Source organism: Larus michahellis, chromosome 8, assembly GCF_964199755.1.
Source record: "Larus michahellis chromosome 8, bLarMic1.1, whole genome shotgun sequence".
NCBI classification, from domain to species: Eukaryota; Metazoa; Chordata; class Aves; order Charadriiformes; family Laridae; genus Larus; species Larus michahellis.
In genome coordinates, this window is record NC_133903.1 from 30137838 (window position 1) to 30163754 (window position 25917).

The 25917-nt window shown below is 42.5% G+C and overlaps 1 protein-coding gene across 15 annotated transcripts in view; it reads left to right on the forward strand.

Annotated features, from left to right (window-relative positions):
• The window catches only part of RABGAP1L (RAB GTPase activating protein 1 like), a 258432-nt gene extending 235246 nt beyond the window's left edge, over positions 1-23186 (forward strand). For 9 of the 15 annotated variants that reach the window (XM_074598608.1, XM_074598609.1, XM_074598607.1 and 6 more), the window contains 7 exons: positions 7735-7827; positions 15142-15252; positions 17666-17770; positions 19006-19089; positions 19591-19662; positions 21020-21217; positions 21560-23186. In XM_074598608.1, coding sequence (XP_074454709.1) covers positions 7735-7827; positions 15142-15252; positions 17666-17770; positions 19006-19089; positions 19591-19662; positions 21020-21217; positions 21560-21715 — 819 coding nt within the window. In that variant the 3' untranslated portion in view covers positions 21716-23186. Of the gene's footprint in view, positions 1-7734; positions 7828-8095; positions 11005-12437; positions 12842-15141; positions 15253-17665; positions 17771-19005; positions 19090-19590; positions 19663-21019; positions 21218-21559 lie in introns of those variants that run through there. The other 6 variants (XM_074598612.1, XM_074598613.1, XM_074598619.1 and 3 more) reach the window with 2 other exon arrangements.
• Positions 23187-25917: the final 2731 nt, after the last annotated feature.

Sequence of the window (25917 nt, forward strand, 5' to 3'; positions counted from 1 at the left end):
ATCTGAATTTCGTTCTCTTTTCCTGGGTTGCCACTGGATTGCTGTACAATGAGGCTTATTGAATATCTCTCGGTCTGAGCTTACTCTTTTAACTTGGTTATCTGTATTGCTAATTGAGCCTAACTAAGCAGATCTTTAAAACAGCAGGGCTATGGAAGAACAATGTGTTATGCCAGGTTCAGCAGGTTTAGATGAATGGAAGTACACTGTAGAGATTAAAATCTGACAAAAGGATCTGGTGCTAGAAATCATCCAGCATCACTGACTGGGGCCGCTGCCATTTTGAATCACAGCAAATTGTGCAGGTACTCTGTAAATCTTGCAATCTGCCTTTTCCCTCTTTTTATAAGTTCCTGTGGGTGTCTCAGTTGCAACTGAAGTATTTTGATAATGGACTCATATGGAAGAATTAAATAAAAATAAAAACTCACAGCAAAGCTGATTTCCTTTGCCTCCAGCCAGCTTTCAAATTAGATTTGTGTTATCCTGAAGACTGTCTTCAGGAGGTCTTAACACCTACAGAGCTGGCAACGAGGTGGTGTTGCAGGAGGAACAAAACTCTCCCCTGGCAAGGAAGGGATACTTGGGTGTGCTGGTGTGGAGCAAGCTGCTTTGCTGATATAAAAAGAGCATTTCTATCCATTCTTTTTCCCAAAGGCGAGGTGCAGAGAGATGCTGTTCTGCAGCAGGCATTCAGATGGGCACGCGTGAAGCAGACAATCTCTCCAACACAATGTACATTTCCAAGGAATTTCAGGGAACATCTCCTTCCTGCCGGCATAGATGGTAAAACAGCATCTGACACTTGGGGCTTTTATTGTGCTGCGTGTAACACACGAGCTTGAGCGAGTAACAGCACTGTGGAGCCACCTTCATCCAAAGCCAGGCTGCGATGAGGATCATGCTGCAATCAGATGACATCAGAGAGGCTGCTTCACAGAAACTTTTTTGATCATGCCGCCCCGAACCCAGGGGTTAGATGAGATTTATGAGGTTTAATAACCTCATATGACGTTATTAACCTATTATAACCTGTATGACGTCTAATAAGGCCAAGTGCTGGGTCCTGCATTTCGGTCACAACAATCCCAAGCAACGCTACAGGCTTGGGGAAGAGTGGCTGGAAGGCTGCCCAGCAGAAAAGGACCTGGGGGTGCTGGTGGACGGCCAGCTTAATGTGAGCCAGCAGTGTGCCCAGGTGGCCAAGAGGGCCAACAGCATTCTGGCTTGTATCAGGAATAGCGTGGCCAGCAGGAGCAGGGAAGTGATCGTGCCTCTGTACTCGGCACTGGTGAGGCCTCACCTCGAGTACTGTGTTCAGTTCTGGGCCCCTCTGTACAAGAGGGACATAGAAGTGCTGGAGCGGGTCCAGAGGAGAGCTACCAGGCTGGTGAGGGGTCTGGAGACCAGGTCATATGAGGAGAGGCTGAGGGAGCTGGGCATGTTTAGCTTGGGGAAGAGGAGGCTGAGGGGAGACCTCATTGCCCTCTACAACTACCCGAAAGGAGGTTGGAGAGAGGTGGGTGTTGGCCTCTTCTCCCAGGTGAATAATGACAGGACCAGAGGAAATGGTCTGAAGTTGCGGCAGGGGAGGTTTAGATTAGATATTAGGAAGAATTACTTTACTGAAAGAGTGGTCAGGCACTGGAACAGCCTGCCCAGGGAGGTGGTTGAGTCACCATCCCTAGAGGTGTTTAAGAAACGTCTAGATGTGGCGCTTCAGGGCATGCTCTAGTGGCAGAGAGTGTAGGTTGTTTGGTTGGACTCGATGATCTCAAAGGTCCTTTCCAACCGTGAAGATTCTATGATTTATGATGTATTTTAGAGTGGGGGATGTCTGGGCCTGAATGTGATGCTGTTGTGAGGTGAGATGCTGATGAGGGCTGTTCCGCTCGATTTCAAACCTGCGGTGAAACAGGTTGTTACCAGTGCGCCCTTCACCACACAGTGACAAAAGGAGAAGTGGGAATTCCTCAAGCTGTGTTCCAGCTTGTGAATTTGCTTTAGGTAGCAGCTGATTTTAATCCCTACATTTTTTCTGCAAATGAGTGCTGCAGATTTTCTTCTCTACAGACTACCCAGCGCAAACAGAGTTTTGTGAGAAATTTTGATTTGTCCTGTTTCCTCTCAGATTTCATGCTTGTGGCACCTCATTGTAGATACAGTTGTTCTGATTGTATTGCATAATATCTAAATATGAAGTCCCACTCACCCCCTTTAAAGTCTAATCCAAGAGACGAGTCTGTTGTATCAACGTGTTACTGTGGGTTTTGTTCTTTCTGTGCCATCACTGCATCCTCCCAAAAGAAAACCAAATTTCTTATCTACTTCTGAATCTTATTCCCAGTGATAGACATTGCAAGATACTTCTTCATGCCTTTTGGCAACTGCATTTGAAGAAAAGGGTGATACAGTTATCCGTAGCAATGGCTGCACAGAGCAGGAGAGCACTGAGTTATTTTCTTTGTATGTTTTTGTTTTATTAAAGCCTCAATTTGGCCTAATGAAGTGTTTAAATAGAGCTATATTATCCTTCCTTGAACCTGATTTGGTCATTTTAAATATGAAGTATTAACTAGAACAAATCGATACAACAACGGTGAGGGTGAACTGAGACGATGCTCGTGATCTGAAATTTGTTGCTAATCTGCTGTGTGAGGTTCTGTTCAAAGCTTACAGCCCTCACATGACACGCTTCGCAGAACCAAGCGCCGCTTTGAAATTAACTTGCTTTTGATATTGTTTTAAATGATAACGCGAAGAAAATGAATTAGGCAGAAGCGTAACTGGTATCTCCTGGAGAGGGGCAGAGGCCGCGGTGGTTTGTGAGGGCCTCCCGCAGCCGGCGCTCCTGTCTGCGGGCCAGGGCTGGGACAGGGCTGAGGGACACGTCCTGGCCCTGTCACTTGTGCCTGGAAGCGGCCCGCTTTGCAGCCGCGAGGAGGGCCTGGCCACCTCATGGGGAGGGCCTGGCCACCTCACGGGCACCGCAGCCCGGGACGCGTGCAGTGGATGAACCAAACGGGGAGCTGGGCTGCGGCCGGCGGTCGCTGTCGGCGCTTGCCCAAAGCCAGCGCGGGGTCTCCTGCATTGCTCACCAGCACAACCCCTGCTTGGGGGGGGGGGGTGCCCGTCCCCCACCTCAGTCAGACATACCAAGCAAATCCATCGCCAGCGAGACAGAAAGTCAGTCACCGGCTTCAAAAATGGGAAAGGAAAGCATTGCACATTTTGTTAATTGGCTTTTTTCTTCTTTTTTTTTTCCTTCCACATTGAGGTGAGAACTAGGGAGGAAAAATATTAAGAGTGCAGAGATCACAGAAGATTGGTTACATTGTTAGTGTGATGGGACAATATATTCTTGGAGTGTTTATGCAGTGCTAGATAGAGAAAAGAAGCGGGAATCTGGGAAGGAGATACTGCTCAGTCTGGCATTGTGGCGGTGCTGGAAATTAGGAATCAGGTAATAGGATTTTTCTGTCTGGATCAGCCTCTGCCTGTCTTCAGTATGTTCAGGAAATCATTTTACATCTCTGCTTCCATTTCCTTGGCTGTCAAATGAACATAATGATAACTACCTCCTCTGAGTGCTCGTGCTTCATTAGAGCAATAAAACATTTCGGAGGAAAGAGCCGTAGATGTGTGATTTATTAGTCCAGCGAGGTCAGGCTGAACTGTCTGTAAACAGCTGAAGGAATTGCAGAAGGAGGGAGGGGTCTCCCGGCGCTGAGCGGATGCCGATGCTCGGCACGCCGCCAGCGTGCAGCATTGCCGGGGAAAGTGAAGCGGATCTTCCCAGCCTGGGCTGAACAGGAGGGCAGCTGAAAACAAAAGTATTTTTGTTTCTCACCTGCCAGGTATCGCCTCACTGCAGTGAGTCCTTCAAGCATTCAGTGCACTAGCCTGTTGGGTTTCCTCAGGAAGAGGTTTTGATTGTTCAGTTCTTCTGCGTGGATGTTTTATTAAGATGCTCCGCATGGCTTTTTCTGAACGTATGACTAGTTGTGACGTGATTTTATGCTTGAACATGATAAAATAAAATGAGTCAAGGAGATAAGATACTGAGATAAACAGATGAGCAATGTTTATAAACCATAAAAGTCTCCTAAATTTGATAACCGTTGGTTCTAGCCAATATACCCGATGGTGTTAAAGAAAGAAGAAATCAATATTGCAGAAGCTTTTACAGAAAATTTATGAGCACACTTTGTTCAGGAGCAATCCATGAAGATTGAAGCATAGCTAGTGCTCTGCACTTACTTACAAAAGGGCTTACAGAGAAGTCCCTTGTTGAATTCACAAACCGTTTCAGGGATTTAAATTGGGGAATATGGAAATGGGCTTTTAAATATATTTTTTTTTTCGTTTTATTAGTGTATACCCAGAAGAAAGTGCTGTAATAAATTATCAGACTCCTTTGAGTAATGTGGCTGAATAGACAGTAACAGTGAAGCATAGTCCCTGCCAAAGTTATTAAGCATACCTGCTCAAGTTTATATTTTATGGGATAAGTGGATTAGTATGGACTGGTTTCCTAATAGGAATTTTCTCCTCCTCCCCCAACCCTTAGGATAGACTTTCACTGAGTTTAAGTACTTTGCAGTTAAAAGTTGTAGCATAAATAGATACTAATGCGCAGAAGTTGATATTCTTTCAGCAAGCACAGAAGCCATTTTCTGTGTCACAAGATACTTCCTTACACCCTGATGCTTACTCCTTTTGTGATTTGATCCCTGTTTCAGGTATTACTGACTGTTATCATGGGTAGGAAAGTGTTGCCAGGCTGTTTGCTTGCTGGAGCACATACCGGGCACGTCCCTTATCCCAGGCCACGGCTGCAGTGTTCGTGGGCAGCTCCTGTGGTGGTGAAAGAGACACTTTATCCCTCATGCAGCCACAGAGCTGCTATGAATTAAAATTTAAGAAAGTAAAGGAGAATGGACAGATAAGAACAGGTGGCGGGAAGAGTTACCAGGCATTAAGAAATGGTTAATTGTCAGCGAGTGGGAGCAGGGGCTGTGAAGACAGTGGAGAGCAGAGTTAAATGAAGCGGCCGACTCTCGTTCTCCCCTGCTTTCCTAAGGTTTTTGATGTGAGGTGTTCAGGTTAGTTTCTGGTGGTGTTGAAGCAGATGATTAAGTGCCAAAGAGACTCTGTGCAAGTTAAATTCTGCCTCATCTCAATAAGAAAATAAGATGAAACCAGAGAAATAAGGCTCCTCTCGTGCAGCTTAAAAAGTTAACATTTAAAAAATGAGGAAGGAGAGCTGCTGCTGCGTGTGAGGCTGTCGCCAAGAAGCAGCGGTCACCTCTTCAGGCACAGGCTCAGCCTGGTGAGGGACAGCTGTGGCACAGTGCTCAGCGTAGGCATTTGGGTCACAGCAGTGCTTTATATCCCTCCTCCTCTCTCGGTAAGAGTCTCTTACATCGTTACCTTTATGCTGTATTTTGCCTGTATCTTGTGGACTATAGAGAGAACTACGATTTTTGTTCACAAGTAATTTAAGCAGATCTTGTGGTTAAAGGGAAAATGGTGATGCTGCTCTGGGCAGCTGTAAAGGCGAAGCTGTTGGTGGTGGCTGCGGTGGTCAGTGGAGACAGTCCCTGACAGCTGGCACCGGGCTGGGGTGCATACGGCACCTCTGCATAAACATGGGGGAACTGCTGGGGGGGAAAGGATTGTGATTGTGCAGTTTTTACCTTTGCTTTCCACTCTTTTCTCCCTATTTACAAAAAAAAAAAAATAAATCTTACATCTCCTTGTTCCTTCAGACAGTGGGATTCTTACTGAAGCATTTGTGTGGCTGTGTGAATGGGAGGCTTGTCTCTCTTTGTAGTAAGACTTAATTCTTACATGTACTTTAAAGGCTTTATTGAAAAGCATCAAGACTTAGGCAAATCTTTGGTTGAACAGATCATCTTCTGAGTTAGACAAACGTTGCACCTTTTTGCCATACTGTGCCACAATCTCTCCCTCATATTTATCTTTATTTTCTGCTGGTGGCATATTGGAGCACAAAACTGCACAACAGCCCAGGAGAAGGAGGTTTGGAGGGTGTCCTCATAACGCTCTAGCCTTGATCTGCTGCTCTGAATACGATCCCAGTGAGCACCATGGAGGGATCAGGCTTCGGATGTGTGATTGCTTGGCTTCGTTTAAAATACTACTCTGAAATGATTTCTTATTCTTAAATATTAAGTAGCCTCAACAGTTTCAAGTTGCAGCTAAGACAAAACGGGCGGGGTTCCCATCTTTAAGGTTGCTTAGTTGAAAGGTACAAAAGCGTCTCTGAGTTAGTTTCATTTCATTGTGTTTTGCACTATTAAAAGTCAACAAAGTGAAACTGTCTTCTGTGTTTGTCCAAAGTGCTTCATGTTTTTATGTTTACCCTTTTCTCTTTGCTTTGTTTAGGGGGGTTGGTTTAATATTACATCAGTAATTATGGGTGTTAGTGCTGCTTTATTCATGCTCACTGTCACTGTGCTTTGCAGATCATGGGTTTCGCTTTTTCTACCTGTACTTCCCAGAGGCCTCTGCAGTGACGCTGAGAACTTGCTTGGTCCCTTCCTGTATTGCAGAGGAAGGAGGTATTAGGTTGAAAACCAATAAAGGGAAAAACAACACCCAAAAGTACACATAAACTCGTATCTCTGCTCAGTGGCAGCAATGTTTTGCCCTAAGGCAAGGTGACAGTGGCATGTCCTCACACCAGGAGTCAGCTAGACACGATCGATATTGGCAAGAGGAACAGACATATATATATATATATATATATATATATATATATAACAGATCCAGGAAAAGCATATGTTTACAAGTCATGATGCTGCATCATGTTTGGGATCTCTCCGGCTGCCAGCCAACACTTAGCAGGGCCGGCTTGTTGTTGTATGGTGGGGACAGTCATGCTATCAAAGTCTCCAGAGAAAGATGGGATCGCTCATGTAGCACAGGGTGCCCAACTAAAAGGTGAAAGTAAAGCACAGGATCTCTGTGCTTTGTTTAAAAAAACACAGGTGTTCTTGGTGTACCTTGATTTAAGTTGAAGCTGTGGTTTCCCAGAAATCAAGCTGTCTGGGACTTCACCTTTCTTCATGGTTGTTTACCGAATTTGCTTGTGATTTCTGTGTAGTCGCCTCACTGTTTCCCTGCTGCGGCTGGCAGCGAGCACTGCAGCATCTCCACCTTGGCCTCAGAGGAGTCTGATGCCAAACTGCACGAGGGCATTGGTCACAATCTATAATTTAGATATTAACACTCTTTCAGCAATAAAAAAACATTACTCTGATCTCCCCCAGGGAATTGCCAAGTCCTTTTGCATGCGCGCACCTTTCTTCTAATCTCACTTTTAACAGTTTTCTTGCTAGGACATTGTTTTGTTGATTCATACCTATTAAAGCGTATTTTCCTCTTCCCTGTTCTCTCACTCCTGTTCACGCATTTTTTTCTTCATGTTAGTCTTATTAAAATGTCTGTACTTCACTCTTGTTTTCCGTTAAATATTTGAATAATTAACAGTAGTAGGCACAGAAAGATTTCTGTCGATGTGAAGTGTATTGCTAAGTGTTTGACATGGCTTGCTGAGCAGGGAAGGGGGGGCAATGGGGAGTGACTTTACTTCAGCAGCAGCTTTCCAGCACTTCCTTGGCTTCCTGTTTGCAAGGAGAGCTTTCAGACAGCCTTTCCGGTGTTTCTTTAATCTTTAAATGCATGTTTTTCAAATGTGTTCCCCAGGTGCCAACAAAGAAGCTGAAGAAATATGAGAGAGAATACCAAACAATGCGAGAGAGCCAGCTGCAGCAGGAAGATCCGATGGACAGATACAAGGTATGGGAGATGCTCTGTGGGAACCTGTTTCACTGCTGAATCCCGTGGGGAGTGACGTGGTTGCAGAGGTGCACGTACCGCGCTCACCTCTCGGGGATATGCCGGTGCAGATCTTAGGGAATTTAAGTGGCAGGTGAAACTCATCCCCCTTTCTTGAACAAGCACTTAAACACTTGGACGTAGTGTTCTTTCCAGGACTATTTCAGTCACAATTTGTAACTCTCAAGACATCTGCAAGTAGCCACATATAATATTTTTCTTCTTTCAGTTTATATGTTTGTAGGTAACTCTCCTGCTGTTGCACTTTTACGGGAGATCTTCATGAGACGCAGAAACAAAGGGTGATTCTCAGCTACAGACACAAAAAGGAGAAAATACACATTGTTCTAGCACAAGCTGTGTGCAGTGGCATCCACAGAGACTTTTGGAAGATGAACTCTTCCTTGACTGATATGATCCTTGCTATTCATCTCTGTTTATTCTAAGCGTTAGTAACTTTTTGTTAACATAATGTCTAGTACAGTGGGACCCGGAGCTCTCCTGTGGTCCCAAGGTACTACTGCAATAGAATTAATAGCAATAAATATCCTGCTTTAAAGCAGCAGAGAAATAAAAGTTCAATTATTAATACGATGGCTTGATAGTTCACCCAAAAAGAATAGTTCTTTAATTTTGGATCATCATTGCTTATCTTTCCAATGTATTTGCTTTTATTGTCACGGCTACATTCTGTTGCCATCGTGTTTTGTGTGATGGAGGCTCTGCCTCTAGGCATATATTTCACTTAGTGTTCAGGATCCGTTTATTGCTTACCCTGTTTGGAAAAATTCAGTTATCTTCAGGTGAAGCTGCCAGAGATGAAGCGCTTTACTGCCCATTGCCCAGGTTAGCTGGGAACTGTCATTGCTTATATACACCTGTACTGTTTTCTTGCTGTTCTTCATTGTGCCTTAATATGTTAAGTGACATTGCAGTTGGTACGGAGTCTACAAGGAGTGTGGAGCAGTAAATAATCATACAGGGCGCAACAGGTTTACGTGGTCTGTGAACACAAGGAAAGTGCACCATGTTCAGGAAACCACAGTGTGAAAATCTGTAGTGAAAGACTATGCCATAATTCATAAATGTGACAAGATAAAGTTACAGGTACAGAGAAAGTAAAACTGACCTTTTTTTAAGTATCTACCTGTGAAAAATTATGTTTTGAGTGTAGTTCTTTTGATGTCAAAGGTTGTAGATTTTATTGTTTGTGAGAACTGGGATTGCTGTAGCAGCTGAGAGTGAATAGTGAGTATCACCTATTTAGAAAAAAACACAACTTGCTGCTGACTAAGTATTTTCCTAGTGGTTCAGTACTGTGGAATTTAAATAATATTTAGAAAACAAATAAAGCTTCGTTAAACCTCTGTGGAAGCATATTAACTAGTTAATCTTGGGCTCTGGATGGTGAAGAACATTATCCCCAAGCTGCAAATGAGGATATAGAAAGTGACTCTTTGGCCACTGTTCATGCGAGTCACTGTCACAGTCAAGATCACAGCCTGGGGTTTTGGCTTGCACTTTCAAAACCTATTGTGTGATTTTTTTAATTTTTTTTTTTTTATTAAGCTGGATTGGGTCTGATCCTCTTAGCGAGGCTGTGATTAGAGAGAGCCCCTGTAACTGGTTAGGTGCACATTAAGTTCAAAGTTCGGACGCATTCTTCAGCTGATGGGTGTCACGGAGAAATGCTTGTGAGTGCTCTCTGTTCCTTGTCTTGTTGTTTGATTTTATTAATGTGTCAAGCTGAGGTTGGTAGGAATCGACATTTCAAGAGTGTTTCCAAAGGGCAGCAAGAAACACAAGCTGTGTGGATCCTCGCAGGCAGAAAGTGGAGAGCCAATTTTGCATGTCCCTTAAGTGATCGCTCTGCAGCCCGTGTGTTTAGGAATGCAGTTCAATTTGGCAGCATCGGGGCTAGACTTTGCCCAGCCAGGCTTGGTTTGGGAAAGGACTGAGTCTACGCTGCTGAAAAGCCAGTATTGCCTCTGAGCGCAACGCTGCTGTTCGCTCCCTCTGTGTGGGCTGTGCCCCGAGGGCTGACATCATCGTCATTTTTACAGTTTCTCTCCCCAGAACAAAACAAGGTCTTGGTTTGCTGCCCAGGAAGGGGATGTTTCTTGGATGGGATCGCTGGAGTGGAGATCCCTGCAGCATATTCCTCTATAGGTCAAGAAGGAAGCAGGCTTTAGTTATAGTTGTTTGTGGTGTTTGTGGTGTGTTAGTGTTTTTATTGCCGATAGAGATTTGTCAGGACCACAGAGACGCTGGCACGGAGTTGCAGTGATGAAGGATGTCTTGAGTAAGACACCTCCCTGCGGCCTGGTCCTCAGTGGAAATGGCTTGACGGACTGTTGGGAGAGGAGATGATGGGCTGTGCGTGGCGCTGGGGCGGGAGCAGCCGCTGCCACGGCCCCTGCTGAGCAGCTGTCTCCCCACCGGTGCGTCCCTGCTGCGCTGCCGGCAGTGCGAGGAACTCGTGGGAGCTGACGCAGCTCTCGTGTGTGGGCCTGACTTTCAGCCGGGCGTCCATGAGACCAGGAGCGAAGCAGAGCGGTGTGAGAGCACGGCCCTGCTTCTGCTCCTTCCCACCGCCCTGGTCCTGGGGGTGTTCCCAGGCACAGGGACGGGGGCTGAGCCCAGCAGCCCCCTGTGGGGGAGACGCTTCCTGCATGAGGGCAGGGACAGAGCCTCCTCCAGTCCCACCGGCCCCAAACTCTCCTCAGGCTGCCATTAACCAGTTGCGTTTTCCTGACTGGTTAAGTTCACGTGCTACAATAAGCTGCGTTACGTGCCACAGGCGTTCCTGCCCAGCTCATATTTTACATGTTGGTTGTGATTTGACTTTCCAAAAGAACAGTATTAAACAGTGCCATTATTTTGGGTGTTTATTTCCTTCTGTGTTTACAAGTATTGTTTAGGAAAAGTTTAATTTTTTTTTTTTTATGGACACCCTTTCACTTTATTTTCCATTGCTTATAACAAATTATCACATTTTTGTCAGATAGATTTTTAAAAGGTGCAAAAGTAAATATGTTCTAAATTGCCGTTTGTCACCACATTTCATGAGTTTTGGTAAAAATAAATTACAAATTGCCTATAGAAGCCAGGAATAAAAGTGCATGTGCAGAAAAAATAGCAATATAGTTGAGACTGATGTTTTTCTATGTATTATGGGGTTTCTTTTCTGTGTTTGAGGACATCTCATGTAACAGGGTTTTGGTTGACTTGATGAGAAACTGCCGGAGTTGGGCTTGGGACTTTTTGATTTAAAACAAAGAGGATATAACCATAAAAGAAGGGCTGGAGTTTTGCAAGCAGACCCTGCTTGTGCACACAGTTCTGTTCTGAGAGTAGAAACGTGTTTTTTCTCTGTGGACCTTGTTGTGCAATGGAGAAGTTGTCTGTCTGAATAAATGTGCAATTTGGACATAACAGCCTTTTGGGTGTTTGAAGTGGAAGCAAAAAATAATACACTGGTCATTTTGATTCAGAGTCACAGTAACTGAATGGTAACTGTCATGAGGAAAAACTTAAGATTCTTAACTCTTGATGTGGATCATTGTTCACTTGTGGTTTGTAGGAAAAGTGTGCTGGGGCACTTCTGGGAGTGCTGCTTCAGAGTCAACCAACAGAAAACACAAACCACTCCAGGAGCCTCTGGGTTGCTTCTCATGAGAAGTTTTCCTGGATAGTTTGCTGTAAAAGCCTTTTGCATTTCTAGATAGAGGTTGCAAGTTTTTCCTTCAGAGCTCCTCCACAATCAAGACCCCTTTCCAATGGGCTTACGAAGACCTGTTTGCTCACATCTAGAAAAGTGCATTTTAATCAGTATTTTCATTCCACCGCTGAGGATCTGTTCACGCCCAAAGATCTGGTGTTTGCTCATCCAGAAAATGTGACACTGAATTGCTTAATAAGGTTTGTGACTCGTTACACCCTGCTTGAGTAGCAGCACAGAGAGGATGCATCATCGCCACTAATCTTGTCAGGAATTGCTCCTTGGGGCTGGCTGGAGGGGAGCAGAGGGTGGAGTTCAGCCTTTCAGCCTTCCTGAGCTGAGGCTTGTCTGCTGCTTCAAATTTGCCTTCTTTCCGTCCAGTGTGTGATGGAAGCTGGAGTATATCCTTTTTAAAAGTCAGAACTAAAAAACCACTGAAGAATCAGCGACTTTTTTTTTTCCCTGTCTTTGTTGGCATTAAAAAATATTTTATATCCTGTTTTCACTGTCTTTTACATCAATGGTTGAAAGCAGTATTTGGTCTGTGACTTTACAGGAGGTAAGTTTATTTGTGTTTGTATGTATCAGCGGTGTTTGTCCCTTTTGGAAATGCAGTATCCTCCTTTTAAAAGCTAACCAGAGTTCACCAGCTGCTTTTTGTAACAGGAAGGAGGAATTTCGGAAAGAGGAATCTCTTATTTTCCTGACCGTAGAAACTGAGCGATGCTGAAGAGAAGGAAATTGTTGTTGTAGTCAGTAAATTGTCGGTGGTGTGTCGAGAAAAGGCAGGAAGCTGTCTGTTTACATCAAGGACGACCAGCAGGTCTGACGAGTTGGCTTATGCCAGGTTACAAAACGCTGTCTGTGATGCGAGTCCTGCTGTAACGAACCATCTCCATCTGTTGAACTTTATGCCATTGCGAGTTGTATTTTTATAAAGCCCTGTAAATATTTCAGAGCCATTGGAAATAGTTTGCTACATATGGAAGGAGCTATTTGCTATTTTTGTCTTTACTGTGTAACGTTAGGTTTTATTTAGACTTAAGCAGATTAAGAGTTTCCTCCTGAGGAAGGAGGCAGTTTTTCACTGCTAGATCTGGGGGGAGGAGCTGGAAAAGACAAACCATCTAATCGCACATACTGCCCTGTGTGGAGGAAGAGTAAAGGTGCCCCTATTAGGAGACTTTCAGCTGGAAATTAAAAGTATGGTGAACGAGGTAAAAGCATCTCTTAGCTATTGACTGGATGCCCAAGGTAAGAGATCTTTAACTTACTAAAAACGTGCCATGTAAATTCTCGTTTAAGAGGAGGATAGCGCATTTCCAACCACATAGCTTGCTTACCCACTTGTCTGCGAATGCAAAGCAGGAACTTCGAACTTCACATTGTGCGGCTTGCTTTGCAGACACTGAAGCTTTTGGCAAAAGCATAGCAAAAATGTTAAAGCAAACTCCTTTCTGGGTTATTATGTGGAAGTCTCAAGAATTTGCTGATTTCTCCCTCTAAGCAACATCCCTCTGAAAAGGTATTGGTGCCGCAGCACCTGGCAGCAGTTCCGTTCTGATCTGGTCCCAGTTTTAGGTGAACTCAAGTCACTCTCTGACAACTGCTCACTGGCAGAGCTGTGTCTATAAAAATCAACATTTCCAAGATGGTCTGAATAAGATACAGAAATAAAGACATGCTAGAGCCTTTAAAAATGATGACGATGATTATTATTAAAGACTGCAATTTGGTTTTATACTTTAAAATTTATATCATCCTTACAGAAGAATTTTATTTTTAAAAATTCCTTGTCCCAAACAGAACACAGTGCAATTAAAATAAAAAAGCTCCCCAAAGTTATGTGTCTTTTAGCAGTGGGTATTTTAACTGTGTTAAAACAGAAGTGTTTTACTTACAGTTTCTGTAACAAAACAAGTTATTTAAAGTACAATCTTTTGGAAAGGAAAGAAACTTACTTTCCTGTACAGGGCAGTGCATAGTCTAGTTGCACAATGGGGTCACGTTAAGGAGAGAGTATTTGCAGAGGTTCTGCTTCCTGCCACAGAGGAAGCTCCCACAAAGAGGAGACCTTTTTTAGCATCCTCTTAGGGCCATAGTTGTCCTTTTTTGTTGAAGACAAGCATGCAAAATCTTCTTGCGACAGAAATGAAAGTTGCAGTTTCATGGTGGTGAGTTTGGTAAGAAAAAAAATACCTGAGCATAGCTGGTGAGCAGGAGGAAGTGACGCCAGGTGAATAACACGCTTATGCAAAGCAACCACATTTTGTAGCAAGGCATTCACTGAACAACTCTTGGAAATTTTTTGCTGTCTTAAGTGCTGATATTTATTCACTTTTACTGTTTTTCTTGGGGAACATAACTTACCTTTCAAGTGCGCACAGGTCCTTTTTGAAATCTCAGCATGTAGGTTATTGTTCCTCCACCTGTGAGTTCCCACGTGAACTCAGTATTTTTCCTTGAGTTTCCATAGTGCACAGGTTCCCTTTGCCATCTTTTGGTACGAAAGATACATGGTCATTGTGTGACTGAAGGCCAGCACATTTTTTGCTCTCTTAAAATCCGTTAGAGGGCGGCACCTCAATCTGTCCCACCTGGCTGGGTTCTTCTGAAGATGTGCATTTGATGTGGACTCCTGGAAGTTCACTGACCTACAGACATCTCTTGAATAGGAATTTGTTTCTCAGCCTTTGAAGAACAGTCACTGAAGCTGATTTTTCACTGAAACTTAATCTTTCAAAAACATGTTTGCTCTTCTCCAGCGTCCTTACCTGCCCTAGTGAGCGCTCTGTGCAGTTGTGTCTGCCTGTGTGGGGTGGGCAGGGAGCGCGGTGCTGCAAGGACCAGAGCCTGCAGTCTCAGAGTTCTGCACATCGTGCTGCCCTGCATTGCCCACGGAGCAGGTTTGGGGCCTGCGCTCAGGGAGCGAGGTCCCCTCTCCATCTGGCACTTTCTCACAGCAGGTGTCCTGTAAAAGGTGCACTGTTGTTGCTGGCACAAGCTACAAATGGCGATACGCGTTATACGAGCTGTAGGAATTCCCCACTAAATGCTGTTCTTTACTGTCCCACAGAAGATGGGAAGTTGGCACTATGTCATCTACAAAATGGACTATTTTTCTGGATTCCTGCAGACAAAATTTTGTAAAATGGAGCAGGACAGCTTTTTACTTTCAATTGGAAACATTAGTATGAGTAACTCTTAATTGGTCCCTGTTCACTGCTGCTGGGTGGGATTTTACCTGCCTAATTTCTTTCGATGATGAGCAAGCAGAAACCAAGTGCTTTTGTGGAGAGGACTGTGTTTACTTTTGACAGAGAAAAACCCTACAATCAGCGTGTCACATGACACAGACATAACCGTTGGGATGTAAGTGGAATCGCTGCATCTGCACTGCTGGCTTAATTCACTGTTGTTTCCCAGAGCAGCAGTCCTGTCTTAATGTGCACTCTTGCCTTCTTGGTGTTTTACAGACACAATATACTCACTTATTGCTCTTTAATATTGATAAGGATTAACTTCCTTTTCTGGTTGTTCCTTTCTTTGTGCAGAGGGAAAACCGCAGGCTCCAAGAAGCAAGCATGCGGCTGGAGCAGGAGAACGATGACCTTGCCCATGAGCTTGTAACGAGCAAAATTGCCTTACGGAATGACCTGGACCAGGTAATGCCAACAGAGATGGGTCCCAGCTCAGGCTTGGCAGCACCAATGTCAGGAGCCCTGCTTTGTGCTCAAGTGAAAGCATGAACACAACACTGAAAGTATAATTATTTGTGCCGTTATTTTCCTGACCACCTCGCTGGTAGTTGCAGTCAGAAAGCCGGATTTCCACATGCATGCAACTGTAGCTATTCACCGTGGAGCCTTAACATCCCTGACTGCACCTTCTCTGTTGTGGATTGTTGCAGAAAGTGTAAGCCATAACCTTTAGGCAGATACTAAAGAATGAACATTTACTTGAAAGAAGGTATCACATACTCCTCAAAAGACTAATTTCAAGGGAAGTTGCCTTGCAGAATGCCTGCCACCTCACGTGGATCTGTTTTTCACAGCGGTTTTAGTACAGCCAACAAAATTCAGAAATAATGAAGTGGCATGGCACCAAAAATTAGAAAGGCTCCTGGGTGTCCTTTGATAACTTGTTGTTTCCTGTGAGGTCTGGAATGTGGAAGGCAGCAGCATTCAGAGCCCTTTTTCTCAGAGGTGACTGTCAGAGAACTCCATGCTCATTCCTCCTCTTTCTGGAGTGTTTTACCAGCTATTACTAAGGTATCGAATACATGAAGGCGATGCTCCACCACACCTCATGATTAGTCCCTTGCTCAAGGAGGGCTGTAGTGCCTGTTATGTAAAATCTTTTGCTGCAAGGGCCTCTCAGTTTGGTTTCCCATAGCTATTTGGATTTCTTTATCTAACTGCAGAATTGTAAACATCATTCAGCCTTTCTGTTTAGGCAGATCCCTGACAGTTAGGCTCTGCTGATTTGGGTCCATGTGATTCGAAAAATGGGAGCTGTCTTGGTGAGCAAACGCAGGCAGAGATGTGCTTTGCACGATGGAGCAGGCAGTCTCGCGTGAAGGCCAAAAGCAACGTGTGGAGGTGCTCCGTCTTCCCCAGGAATAGCTGTACATAAAACAGCTTTATGTCTGCAGCTGCCCGTGCTTGCTTTTTCTCAAGTATCATGATAAGGCTGCCAGACACATATCTTTCCCGGTCCTATTCCTCGCTCTGCTGCATTTTAGCAGCATTTCTGTAGACGAGACTGGCTCCATGAAGTTTCTCACACCCCACCTCAGTACACTGGCACTGGAAGGAAAGCTTTGTGCTTTTGCACTCCTCATCCACAAGGACAGGTGTTGCCGTACACCGCTGCAGCCGCTTGGAGAACCTGCACTGAACACACAAGTGGAAGAAAGATTTGTAATTCCTTCAAAGCGTATCTTAAAACAGGACTTTCATCAAAAATACCCCTGTCATCCCCGAGTTCTTTTTTTCCAAGATGTCAGTCTTGCCAATTTTCTGTTCTTTCACTGCTTGTTTTCCTTTCTCCCGTACAGCCACATACACACTAAGCAATGCAGGAATCCTCAGGTCATCTCTTCAGTCGTGGCCCTGGTAGAGCTGCTTCTGCTACCCACAATCGCCACTAACACCCTCATTAATAATGAACAGTGTGGCAGATAATATAAGCTAATACCACCAGTAGTGGTAGAAAAACAAACTGCAACTCAGAGACAAGTTCTGTACTTTATTTGTTGTTTACAATGACATTTTCCCTCTTGTGTTTTCAGCAAACTAAGTATTATTTGACCACAACCCTTGCCTGTTTTAGCACCTTGTTCCTGAACAAAAGGAGTGGGGTGATGCAGAGTGTATCGCGCAGCTGGGGGGGGTCAACCGAATATATCCACACACTGGGAAATACATTTCTCTCCTGGTGATCGGTGAGGATAGTGCTCACCAAAACAAAGCATTCCCAGTATGCCTCACCATAAGCTTGGCCCATCAAAGAAAGGAGAGAATTAATATTCACCAGTACGCACAGAGTGTCAGGTTTATCCAGGTAATACTTATTTGCAGTGCTAAACAAACTTTTATCTGGTGGTCCTGTTTGTCTCTCTTATACTTGCCTTCTCCCAGACACTTCCTAAGGTACAGTGCAGGCACCTAATGTTTTCTACAATATCTGGTTTCCCCACTTACGCATACAAAAATGGAATGAGTTACCTGAAGTTACACAGGAGCTAAATCATGCTGCCATCATTTAGATTAATATTGTACCTGACAAAGATATTCTATACATCATTGTTTGTATTGGGTTTGTATCAGGACATAGTGTCTATGCTTATTTGCCATCTGGGCCTAGGTAAACACACGGCAAAAGGGTCCTTTTGCACAGTTGTTGAAACACAGTGAAATAACTTAGAAAACAGCTAAAAATAGGTTAGGTGAGCCATCAGAGGGCAGGAAAAGGCAATGCTAGAACCTGAATCTGCACTATTTCTGAGATGTATATACCAATATGTTGGTATTGGCACAGATAACATCTGATTTACACTAGCATTTCTCATTCTAGGCTGAAGACAAAGCGGATGTGTTGAACAAGGAACTTCTCCTGACCAAACAGAAGCTGGTGGAGACTGAAGAAGAGAAACGGAAGCAGGAAGAGGAAACTGCTCAGGTAAGGCGTTCTCCAACTTGCCCCATTTAGCAAGGAAATGCAAGCAGAAAGCATATGCAGAAAAGCATTAGTGTGTTGCAATTGCAGAAAGAATTTTGTCTTCAAAATGCAGTTGCAATTAAACATTTACACTGCCAGGGTAAATGTGGGGTTTTTTTAAAAGTATGTTTTTTCAGTGTTTTCCTTTACTTGAGCTCTGAATATTCAGTTTTCCATATCTTATCCTCTTGCCAGTATTGTCATAATCATTTGACTGGTGGTGAGCAATCCCAACTACGGAGACACGATGAGACCTCTTTTAATTATCTAAACAAGAGCTGGAGCAGTTGTTGCCATATGAGAGGCCGCTCTGGAGTCAGGTGCCGGTTCAGTGAAATAAAGCTGTGAATGTTCCTGTCTGAAGCTAGAACAGCAGCAGAACAGAGTTGAGGGGTGGCAGAATGTTGCTGACTGGACCTGGCCTCATACTTTGTTGCAAAACGTTCAGTCTTAGTTTTCTAATGCTACGTATCTAACATGCTGAATACTGACACCCACAAAAGTATGTTTCAAAGGGATAACCTGATTTTTATTTTTGCCATTCGACAGCAGTGACTACGACAATCAAATGGTAATTCTTTGTGTCTCACTAAAGTGGAGGTTTCCAGGTTCTCTGTTTGCTATAAACAAGGCAGTGGAGGCCTTTTTCCTGATGAAAAGGCTCTCAAAATTCAGTGGTTCTGAATAGTGGAGGAACGACTTAGCTGTTTTTTAACGCAGCGCCACAGGCCAAAACAGATTTTTTTTTTTTTCCCTCCTGTTACAGAGATGAGAGTGATAGTGCTGAGAGATTATTCTCCCTGTTCCGTCTCCAAACAAACAAACAATCAATCTGTCTGCCCATACCTGCTGTGACAGTGTGCACAAAAACAAAACCAGTAAAACCCACTTAATGCTCTGGTTTTGTGTTCTGTGGACCACGCCGTACCACCATTTCATGCAGAGGGAAAGAATTACCCTACAGGAGAATTCCCTAAGCAGGGATACTCTGTATCACAGTATAGACTTTTCGGTTACAACTGAATATAATAAGTTTCTGTATGCTGAGTAAATCAAACATTTGTCTGAAGAAGTGGAATTTGGTAAGAAGAAGCTGTAGAACTGTTATAAACACAGCAAGTCTTTGAGAGAGCAATCTGATGACGCATTTCGAGAACTTTTTTCAGTGCACTGTGTAACTTCTCTCCTTGAATTAGCTGAAGGAAGTCTTCAGGAAGCAGCTAGAGAAGGCAGAATCTGAGATCAAGAAAACCACAGCCATTATTGCAGAGTATAAACAGGTACTGTTGTAGAGACGCTTTCTCATATTTCTTCTTTCAACCTGTTCTGAGAGATAAATTTTCAGAGTTGCAGGTCTCATCCTTTAAATAAGATACACTGTGTTTCAGGCTTTCGGAGAGCAAGCATTGTAATTTGTCATAAATCTTTTTGTGGTTTTCCAAATAATCTCCAAATTAAGGGAATCAGGAATAACCTGTCTTCCAGCTAATTTTTAGTACTGTAGGGTGAATGCTGCTTTGCTCTGTGACATAATGCAGCATAAACATTATAAACCGATTAAAAAAAAAATGTTCCGGTCTCCATGTTCAGGTTCTGTATTGAATACTGCCATTTTTTTCACCCTCATTATCAGCAGCAGTGTATTTGTTAAGGGGGAATGCATATACCTGAGTGAGGCAGAATTTAAGAAATGTTGGCTCTGACAAAAATAATAGTTAAAAAGCACAGGTTATATTTTAGCATAGTGAACTTTAGCTAAGAGACTGCTTTCTCTGCTCCAGATTTGTTCCCAGCTGAGTACCAGGCTGGAAAAACAACAAGCGGCCAGTAAAGATGAACTGGAAGTTGTGAAGGTGAGAATAATGCCTCTACGTATGGGATGTTACTAACCCAAGTATTGCTAAATGCCAGGGATACAGAACAAAATGGGAATTGAAGTTTAATGTAACAGCAGTGTCCACCCAGCTGCACTGATAGCCCCACATGCATTTTTCATCAGATGTAAACAATGAAAGGGTTTATTTCCCTTCACAGTTCTTTATCTTGTGTCAGACAGGGTGGAACTGTCAAACTGAAGTGCATATAGTACTTGGCTTTTCTTTTGCCTGTTGAAACGTATACTTCTGGCAAAAAAACGCAGGAAACACTATTTACTTGGATGTTTTAATTAAATGAAAAAAAAAAAGGGCTCTCTAGAAGAGAAAACGTGTTGCTTCTCCAGTGTGCACAGTGGAGGGGTTGGAACTGGCCGAATTGGACAATGTTTATACTTTGGGTTTCTGTAATTTAAGCAGAGTTGGTTTAAGTAACTGGCACAGCTTGGGCCATCCCAGAATTTCCATAGCAGTTCCCATCTCTGCTCTAAACCCCCTTACCAGGAACACCTGCACCAGAGGTATACATTTCCTGATCAGGTAATAATTCCATCCCTCTGCTTTGTCACTACTGAGTTGGCAGAACTGTTTTCCCTCTGCTGTACCTTCTAGTTGTTTCTTTACTACTCAAGCTGAACCTGATTTGTTGGTTTTTAGTGACTTTTTTATGTTATTGATAAAAAACTATGTTCCTATAATCTGCTGAAATAGCTCAATATGCCATTTTAGTTTGTGCGAGCCAGGCCAGCTGTGCTCCATCGCCAGCCATGAGTAACTGGTTCACCTTTCCAAGTAGCGCAGCAACATTACTGTTGTGTGTCAGACACCGCTGTCAAAAAGGGACAATGCCGATGATCTAAACAAGCACCAACAGGACAGTACTGGCCCTTGCAGTGAGCACAGGCTGCTCGCTTGCTTCTGGAAATAGAAAAAGCTGCCTGACGTTGTTTAAAATAACAAAATCTGTATTAATTTGGTCAAGTGCTTTTATGGAAGACAAAAAGTCCCTAGAGTGTAGTTTATTCTTCTGAATTGTGCTGGCATAAACACTGCAAAATATTACAAAGCTTTGGTAGCAAGAAGGCTTGAGTAATTCTAATCTAGGAGCAAAGTCTCTCTGTGCTTACACAGATTTTAGGAATTTTTATACTGGTTAATGTACCCTGGAAATTGTTCATGAACTTCTCAAATTCTTTTCATGTCAAATATGAAAACTACAGTTCTAGATAGTGGGAGCATTACTGACAGAAATGCAGTCTAACATAAAAATGGCTCTCCCAGGAAGCACAGCAACTCCTGTTACATGGACTAAAAGTGACCTTTCTGGGTGTTTCAGGGTAAAGTGATGGCCTGCAAACACTGCAGTGAGATTTTCAGTAAGGAGGGGGCACTGAAGCTGCCTGCTGTAAGCACGGAGAATAAAGGCATAGAAACAGATGATGAAAAGGATGCACTGAAGAAGCAGCTGAGAGAGATGGAGCTGGAACTTGCACAGACCAAACTGCAGCTGGTGGAAGCCAAGTGCAAAATTCAGGTACGTGGAATCCCCAGTGCAGCAGGGCAGTCTCCTTAATGTCGTTGTGCTCCATCCAAAATAGTTCTGAATCATGCAAAAAATTGTTCCAAACATGAGCATACACCTGTACCACTGTATAGCTGTGAACTTCCAGAACAATTTTCTGTCTTTAAAAAAAGAAAAGAGGTTTTCATTTGTATGTTTAAATATCTTCTGCTGTTTCCACAATTTCAACCTGCCTTGTCTCCCCAGTGCCTGGGAGGTTGCAAGGAAAATGCTGGATTGCAGGGACTGAGTTTGAGGATGCTTTTTTGATAATGAATCGGGTTTTGATCAATTCTGACTATTCTGCTTTCTTAGGAGCTGGAGCACCAGAGAGGAGCCCTTATGAATGAAATCCAGGCTGCCAAAAACTCTTGGTTTAGCAAAACCCTGAACTCTATCAAAACGGCCACAGGCACACAGCCGGCGCAGCAGCCCCAGCCGCCCCTGCCACCCAAAGAGGGCAGTACATAGTTCCAGCCAGACCCGATACCAGAGCACAAAGAACAACACATCCGAAACCCTGGAGGATTCTTCCAGTGGTCTCTCCTCTTGGGGAAAGGACAAAAGGCAGGAGTGCAGGCTTGAAGTGAAATTCTTCAGTGTTTTTCATTCATTCTGATGTGACCCTTTCCAAAGGGGACAAAAAAATAATTCCTGTTTTCTGTTGAATTCCTACTTCCCAAACTGCCTTGCTGAAAGCCACGTTCTGATACCTTCATACTTTTACACTTTATTTTATATGACTAGATGTTAAATAAATACTTCAAAACTAGGTCTTTAATACATGACTAATTATTCAAAATTATTTTTATCTTGCATAGAAGGTTTTTTCTTCTTCTGGAGGAAGAGAGAGAATGGAAAATGTAAAGTACTGAAGCATAATCTCTTCATAGAAAGCACAGTCGAATAAGTACTAGCGTGTGTGCGGGTGTCCAGGATAACTGATGCCCTGGGGCCATCTCAGAAGTTTATCGCAGTGACTGCGTCCTGCAGAGAAGCACTTTTTGTAAAGCTTAGGCCATAGCAAAGATAGTCTTGTGCTGTCTTGGCACAATCGTTTATGAGCTTCCCTGATACTTTCTTAGTTTTGATTGTTTTTTCTTCGGAAATGCAAGTAGTGCAGTTCTTTGTAGCACTGTTGTTTAAAGGCTATTTACAGCTGAACTGGAATTTAACATAAAGTTATCTAGTTCCCTTTTTTATTTCATGTTTATACTAAGAATTCCAAGAAATAATTTCTTCCACTAGGGTAAAGGGAAAACTGTTCAACCTTTATTTGATGGTTTTGCTGAGAAGCAGAGTAAAGACCTTGCATAGTTTTGACCTTTTGTGAATCCTGTGCAATACAGGGTGGGTTTTATGAATAAAATTAATGAAAACCTTTCCCTGGGTCTATAGTCAGATTCTGAATTTGACAGAGAAATGAGGTATCAAATAAAAAACCCAGAAGGCTTGTGCAGCACTGATGAATAAAACATCACAGAAGCAAGATCTGTTTGCTAGAAGTATTTGGTTAGGAAATGCTACATTGGTATTACTTATTTTTATAAAAACAAACATTTTCAAGTGGAATACAAAACCTAGACTTTCCCCTGGGGTAGACTTCTCTGATGATTCCCAAACCTGTCTGGTTGTTTTATATCTCTTAAGGTAAGAAAATTCAAAAGCGTTTGTTTTGATTGAACATGAAGTGTTTATAAAAATACTTATTTCATGCAAAATTAAACTATTGCTTGAACTGATGGAATATTTTTTTAATTATACCTGTCATGTCTAAAGATGGTCTTGCAGGTAAATATCATTGCTGGACTAAACGTTGTGTATTAATTGTTCCATTTACAAAATTGTTCCAGGGACGTTAGTTGTGTTTTCATCTTTTTTTTTAATTCTAAGCAATGCCATACCTTGTCAGTTTTGTACAATAAAATTTAATGATACCCATCTTGTGCTTTGTTGTCAAGCATAATTGTGCATTATTTTAAACAGGGTAGTACAAATTTAACGTTACCTGTGCCAAAGGAATGATTCTGAAAGGCAGTCGGCTGTTTGAAGTAGAGATCAAAATATAATCACTATCCTGACACAACTGTCCTGCCACGAAATTCTCTCTTCTAAGCGTAAGGAGTTAAAAAATGTTAGTATTTTTAAATGTACTTGCAAGAACAGTGATTATCTGGAAATATTAATACAAGGAGAAGAAATGGGAGAAAAAGCAGAAGGAACTTCTTTTGCAAATATTAACAAAGATCTTTTTTCCCTGGTCACTTTCTTGCTAATAATATTTCCATAAATGCTTCCATTCTCTTGACAGTCTAAACTTAGCATTAGTCATTCACTTACCAGTACCGCTTCACACTTAAAATAAACTGCATAGTACTTTTGAACTGACATTTAAGGATACATTTGATTGTTACATTTGAGAGCACGGTGCTGATGAGCGATACTGATGGTTTGACAAGTGTCCGAATTTCTCATTTATCTTAAATCATACTTAGAAGTGGATTTAAAATCTTGATTGGAAAAATGCAGTAATAAAATTATTAAGACTCTGATTCCGTGAGCAGCTGAGTTAACAGCTCACTGCTGCTCAAAGATCTCAGCTCTCCAGCTTCCTGTTGTACAGTCGTGTCCCCGTCCTTGTTATGGCACTTACTGGAGATGATTAAAAATAAAAAAATATGTGGGTGGATTTTTTCCCCCCCAATTAGTCTTTTGCCAAATTATGAGTTAAATCATCTCAAAGGGTCCAATGAGCGCAAGCGGATCACGGCAGTGGGACTTCCGCAGTTCATCAAAAAAGAACCGTTAAACAAGCTCACCACGTTTCACGGAACTATCTTTGACACAACATTGTCTTTTCAGTGTAGCAGCTCTCTGACTTTGGAAGTTGAGTTTCTGTGACAAAAACATGTTCGCTACCTGTTAACCGTGATGAGTTTAAAACCTTGTAGGATGGAAGCTGACTTACATCAGCAGAAAAAAGGTTTCGGAAGGCAATGGCTGCATTATCACTCTTGGCAATGACACAAAGTCAGTAAACAATTTTCACCTTTCATCTGTAGATCCAAGGTAGCGTTTGTAGCAGTGGCATTTGGAAGAGTAGTATTTACATGGAACCTGTGTCTTCTCAAAATTACTGAAAGAATAAGAAAATATCTATGGCATTATCTTGATTGAATAAGCATAGTTATATTCAGAAACAAGGCAAGGAGCAAGACCGCAGCATTAAACCAGGCAAGCTAAAGTTCTACCTGCTGACCATACATGCTATTGGGAAACTTAGCTTCCTGTGAGAAAAAAAATCTGGGGTTTAATTAGCCCTTTCAGCAGTGTGTGACAGATCTGCGTGCACATGTATCCCAGACAGACTGATCTGTCGGGGATAGCTGGCTCTTTGTTTAGCTTTTCAGCAGGAAACGTCATCAAAGTCTTACTGAAACAGTTGTTTTCGTGTGGCACTGGAACAGCTAACATAGCTCCGAAGTCTGGAGTGGTTAGTATTTTTTTCCTGAATCAGTATTAAAATATCTGTCCACATCAAACTTACAGTAAAAGTAATTTGAATTTTATAAATATATGTGTGGAACTAAATCTTATTTTTTAATTTATTGAGAATGCACAATTCTGAAACAAAGCCTTTACTTTGATTAGGGACAAACCTCCAAAGAATATTTTTAGTACAACTGTTTTATCTTGTTGGATTCTAATCTGTTCCTGAGATGCCCATTAGGGAGGGGGGGGAAAGAAGTACTTTTTTCACTTTAAAAAGAAGTTGGTTTTATTTTGACTGTAACACTTTACAGGATAAATGAAGCAAGGCTGATTTAGTTACATGGTACATCTGTGAACTAGTCTTGTATTATCTTTGTGAATCAAACTTAATATTTGAGAGTAATAGGACTTATTTCACTTAGTTTAACAAATCCTAAATGTGCCCAGAGAGAATAAAAAATAATAAAATAGAAAATATCATGCGTGGTGTTAATCCAAGAAACTGCAAAATCCCTGAGATCCATATGCATTAATGTTTAGTAAAACCAGTCTCAGGAAAGGTAGCTGGCCATGTAATCAGTACTGCCAGCTGACACACACATCCCTGTCCTGCCCATTAATTACTATATAATTTGCTACAGCTAGGTTAACATTGCTACAGCTAAGTTAAATTGCTTACATAGGTAAGCAATTTTTTTTCCTTGTTAGACATTTTAAAGGACTTCTCTTGGTTGGACCTTGAAATTTCTTTTACAATAGATGCTTTCATCTGTGCCATTGTGTTAAAAACAACTCGAAATAAAAACAGCCATGTACAAGGGGAGAGAGAGATAAAAGAAAGTCAAGAACAGCAAGAATTCAGCCCCTTCACAAAGCATGAAGTATTCCATTGACTTGAGAGTCATTATGTCACTCACTGACTGAATGGCAATTTAGAAGTAAATAAAAATCTGAATTTACTGGCACTGAAGTATCAAAACTTGGAAGCTACTTAAGTCATGCTTTCTCCACAGGATAAAGGTAGGGCTGTTCCCTTCCTTCTATTAAGTAGTTGCAGTGAAATCCATGAAACTACTTGTATGTGTGGGAGAACTATACCTCTTACTTTGATTTACTGTTAGACTCAGGGATAATTGGCATACTTCTGCATAATCTAATAAGCCTAAATACCGCTGGCATTG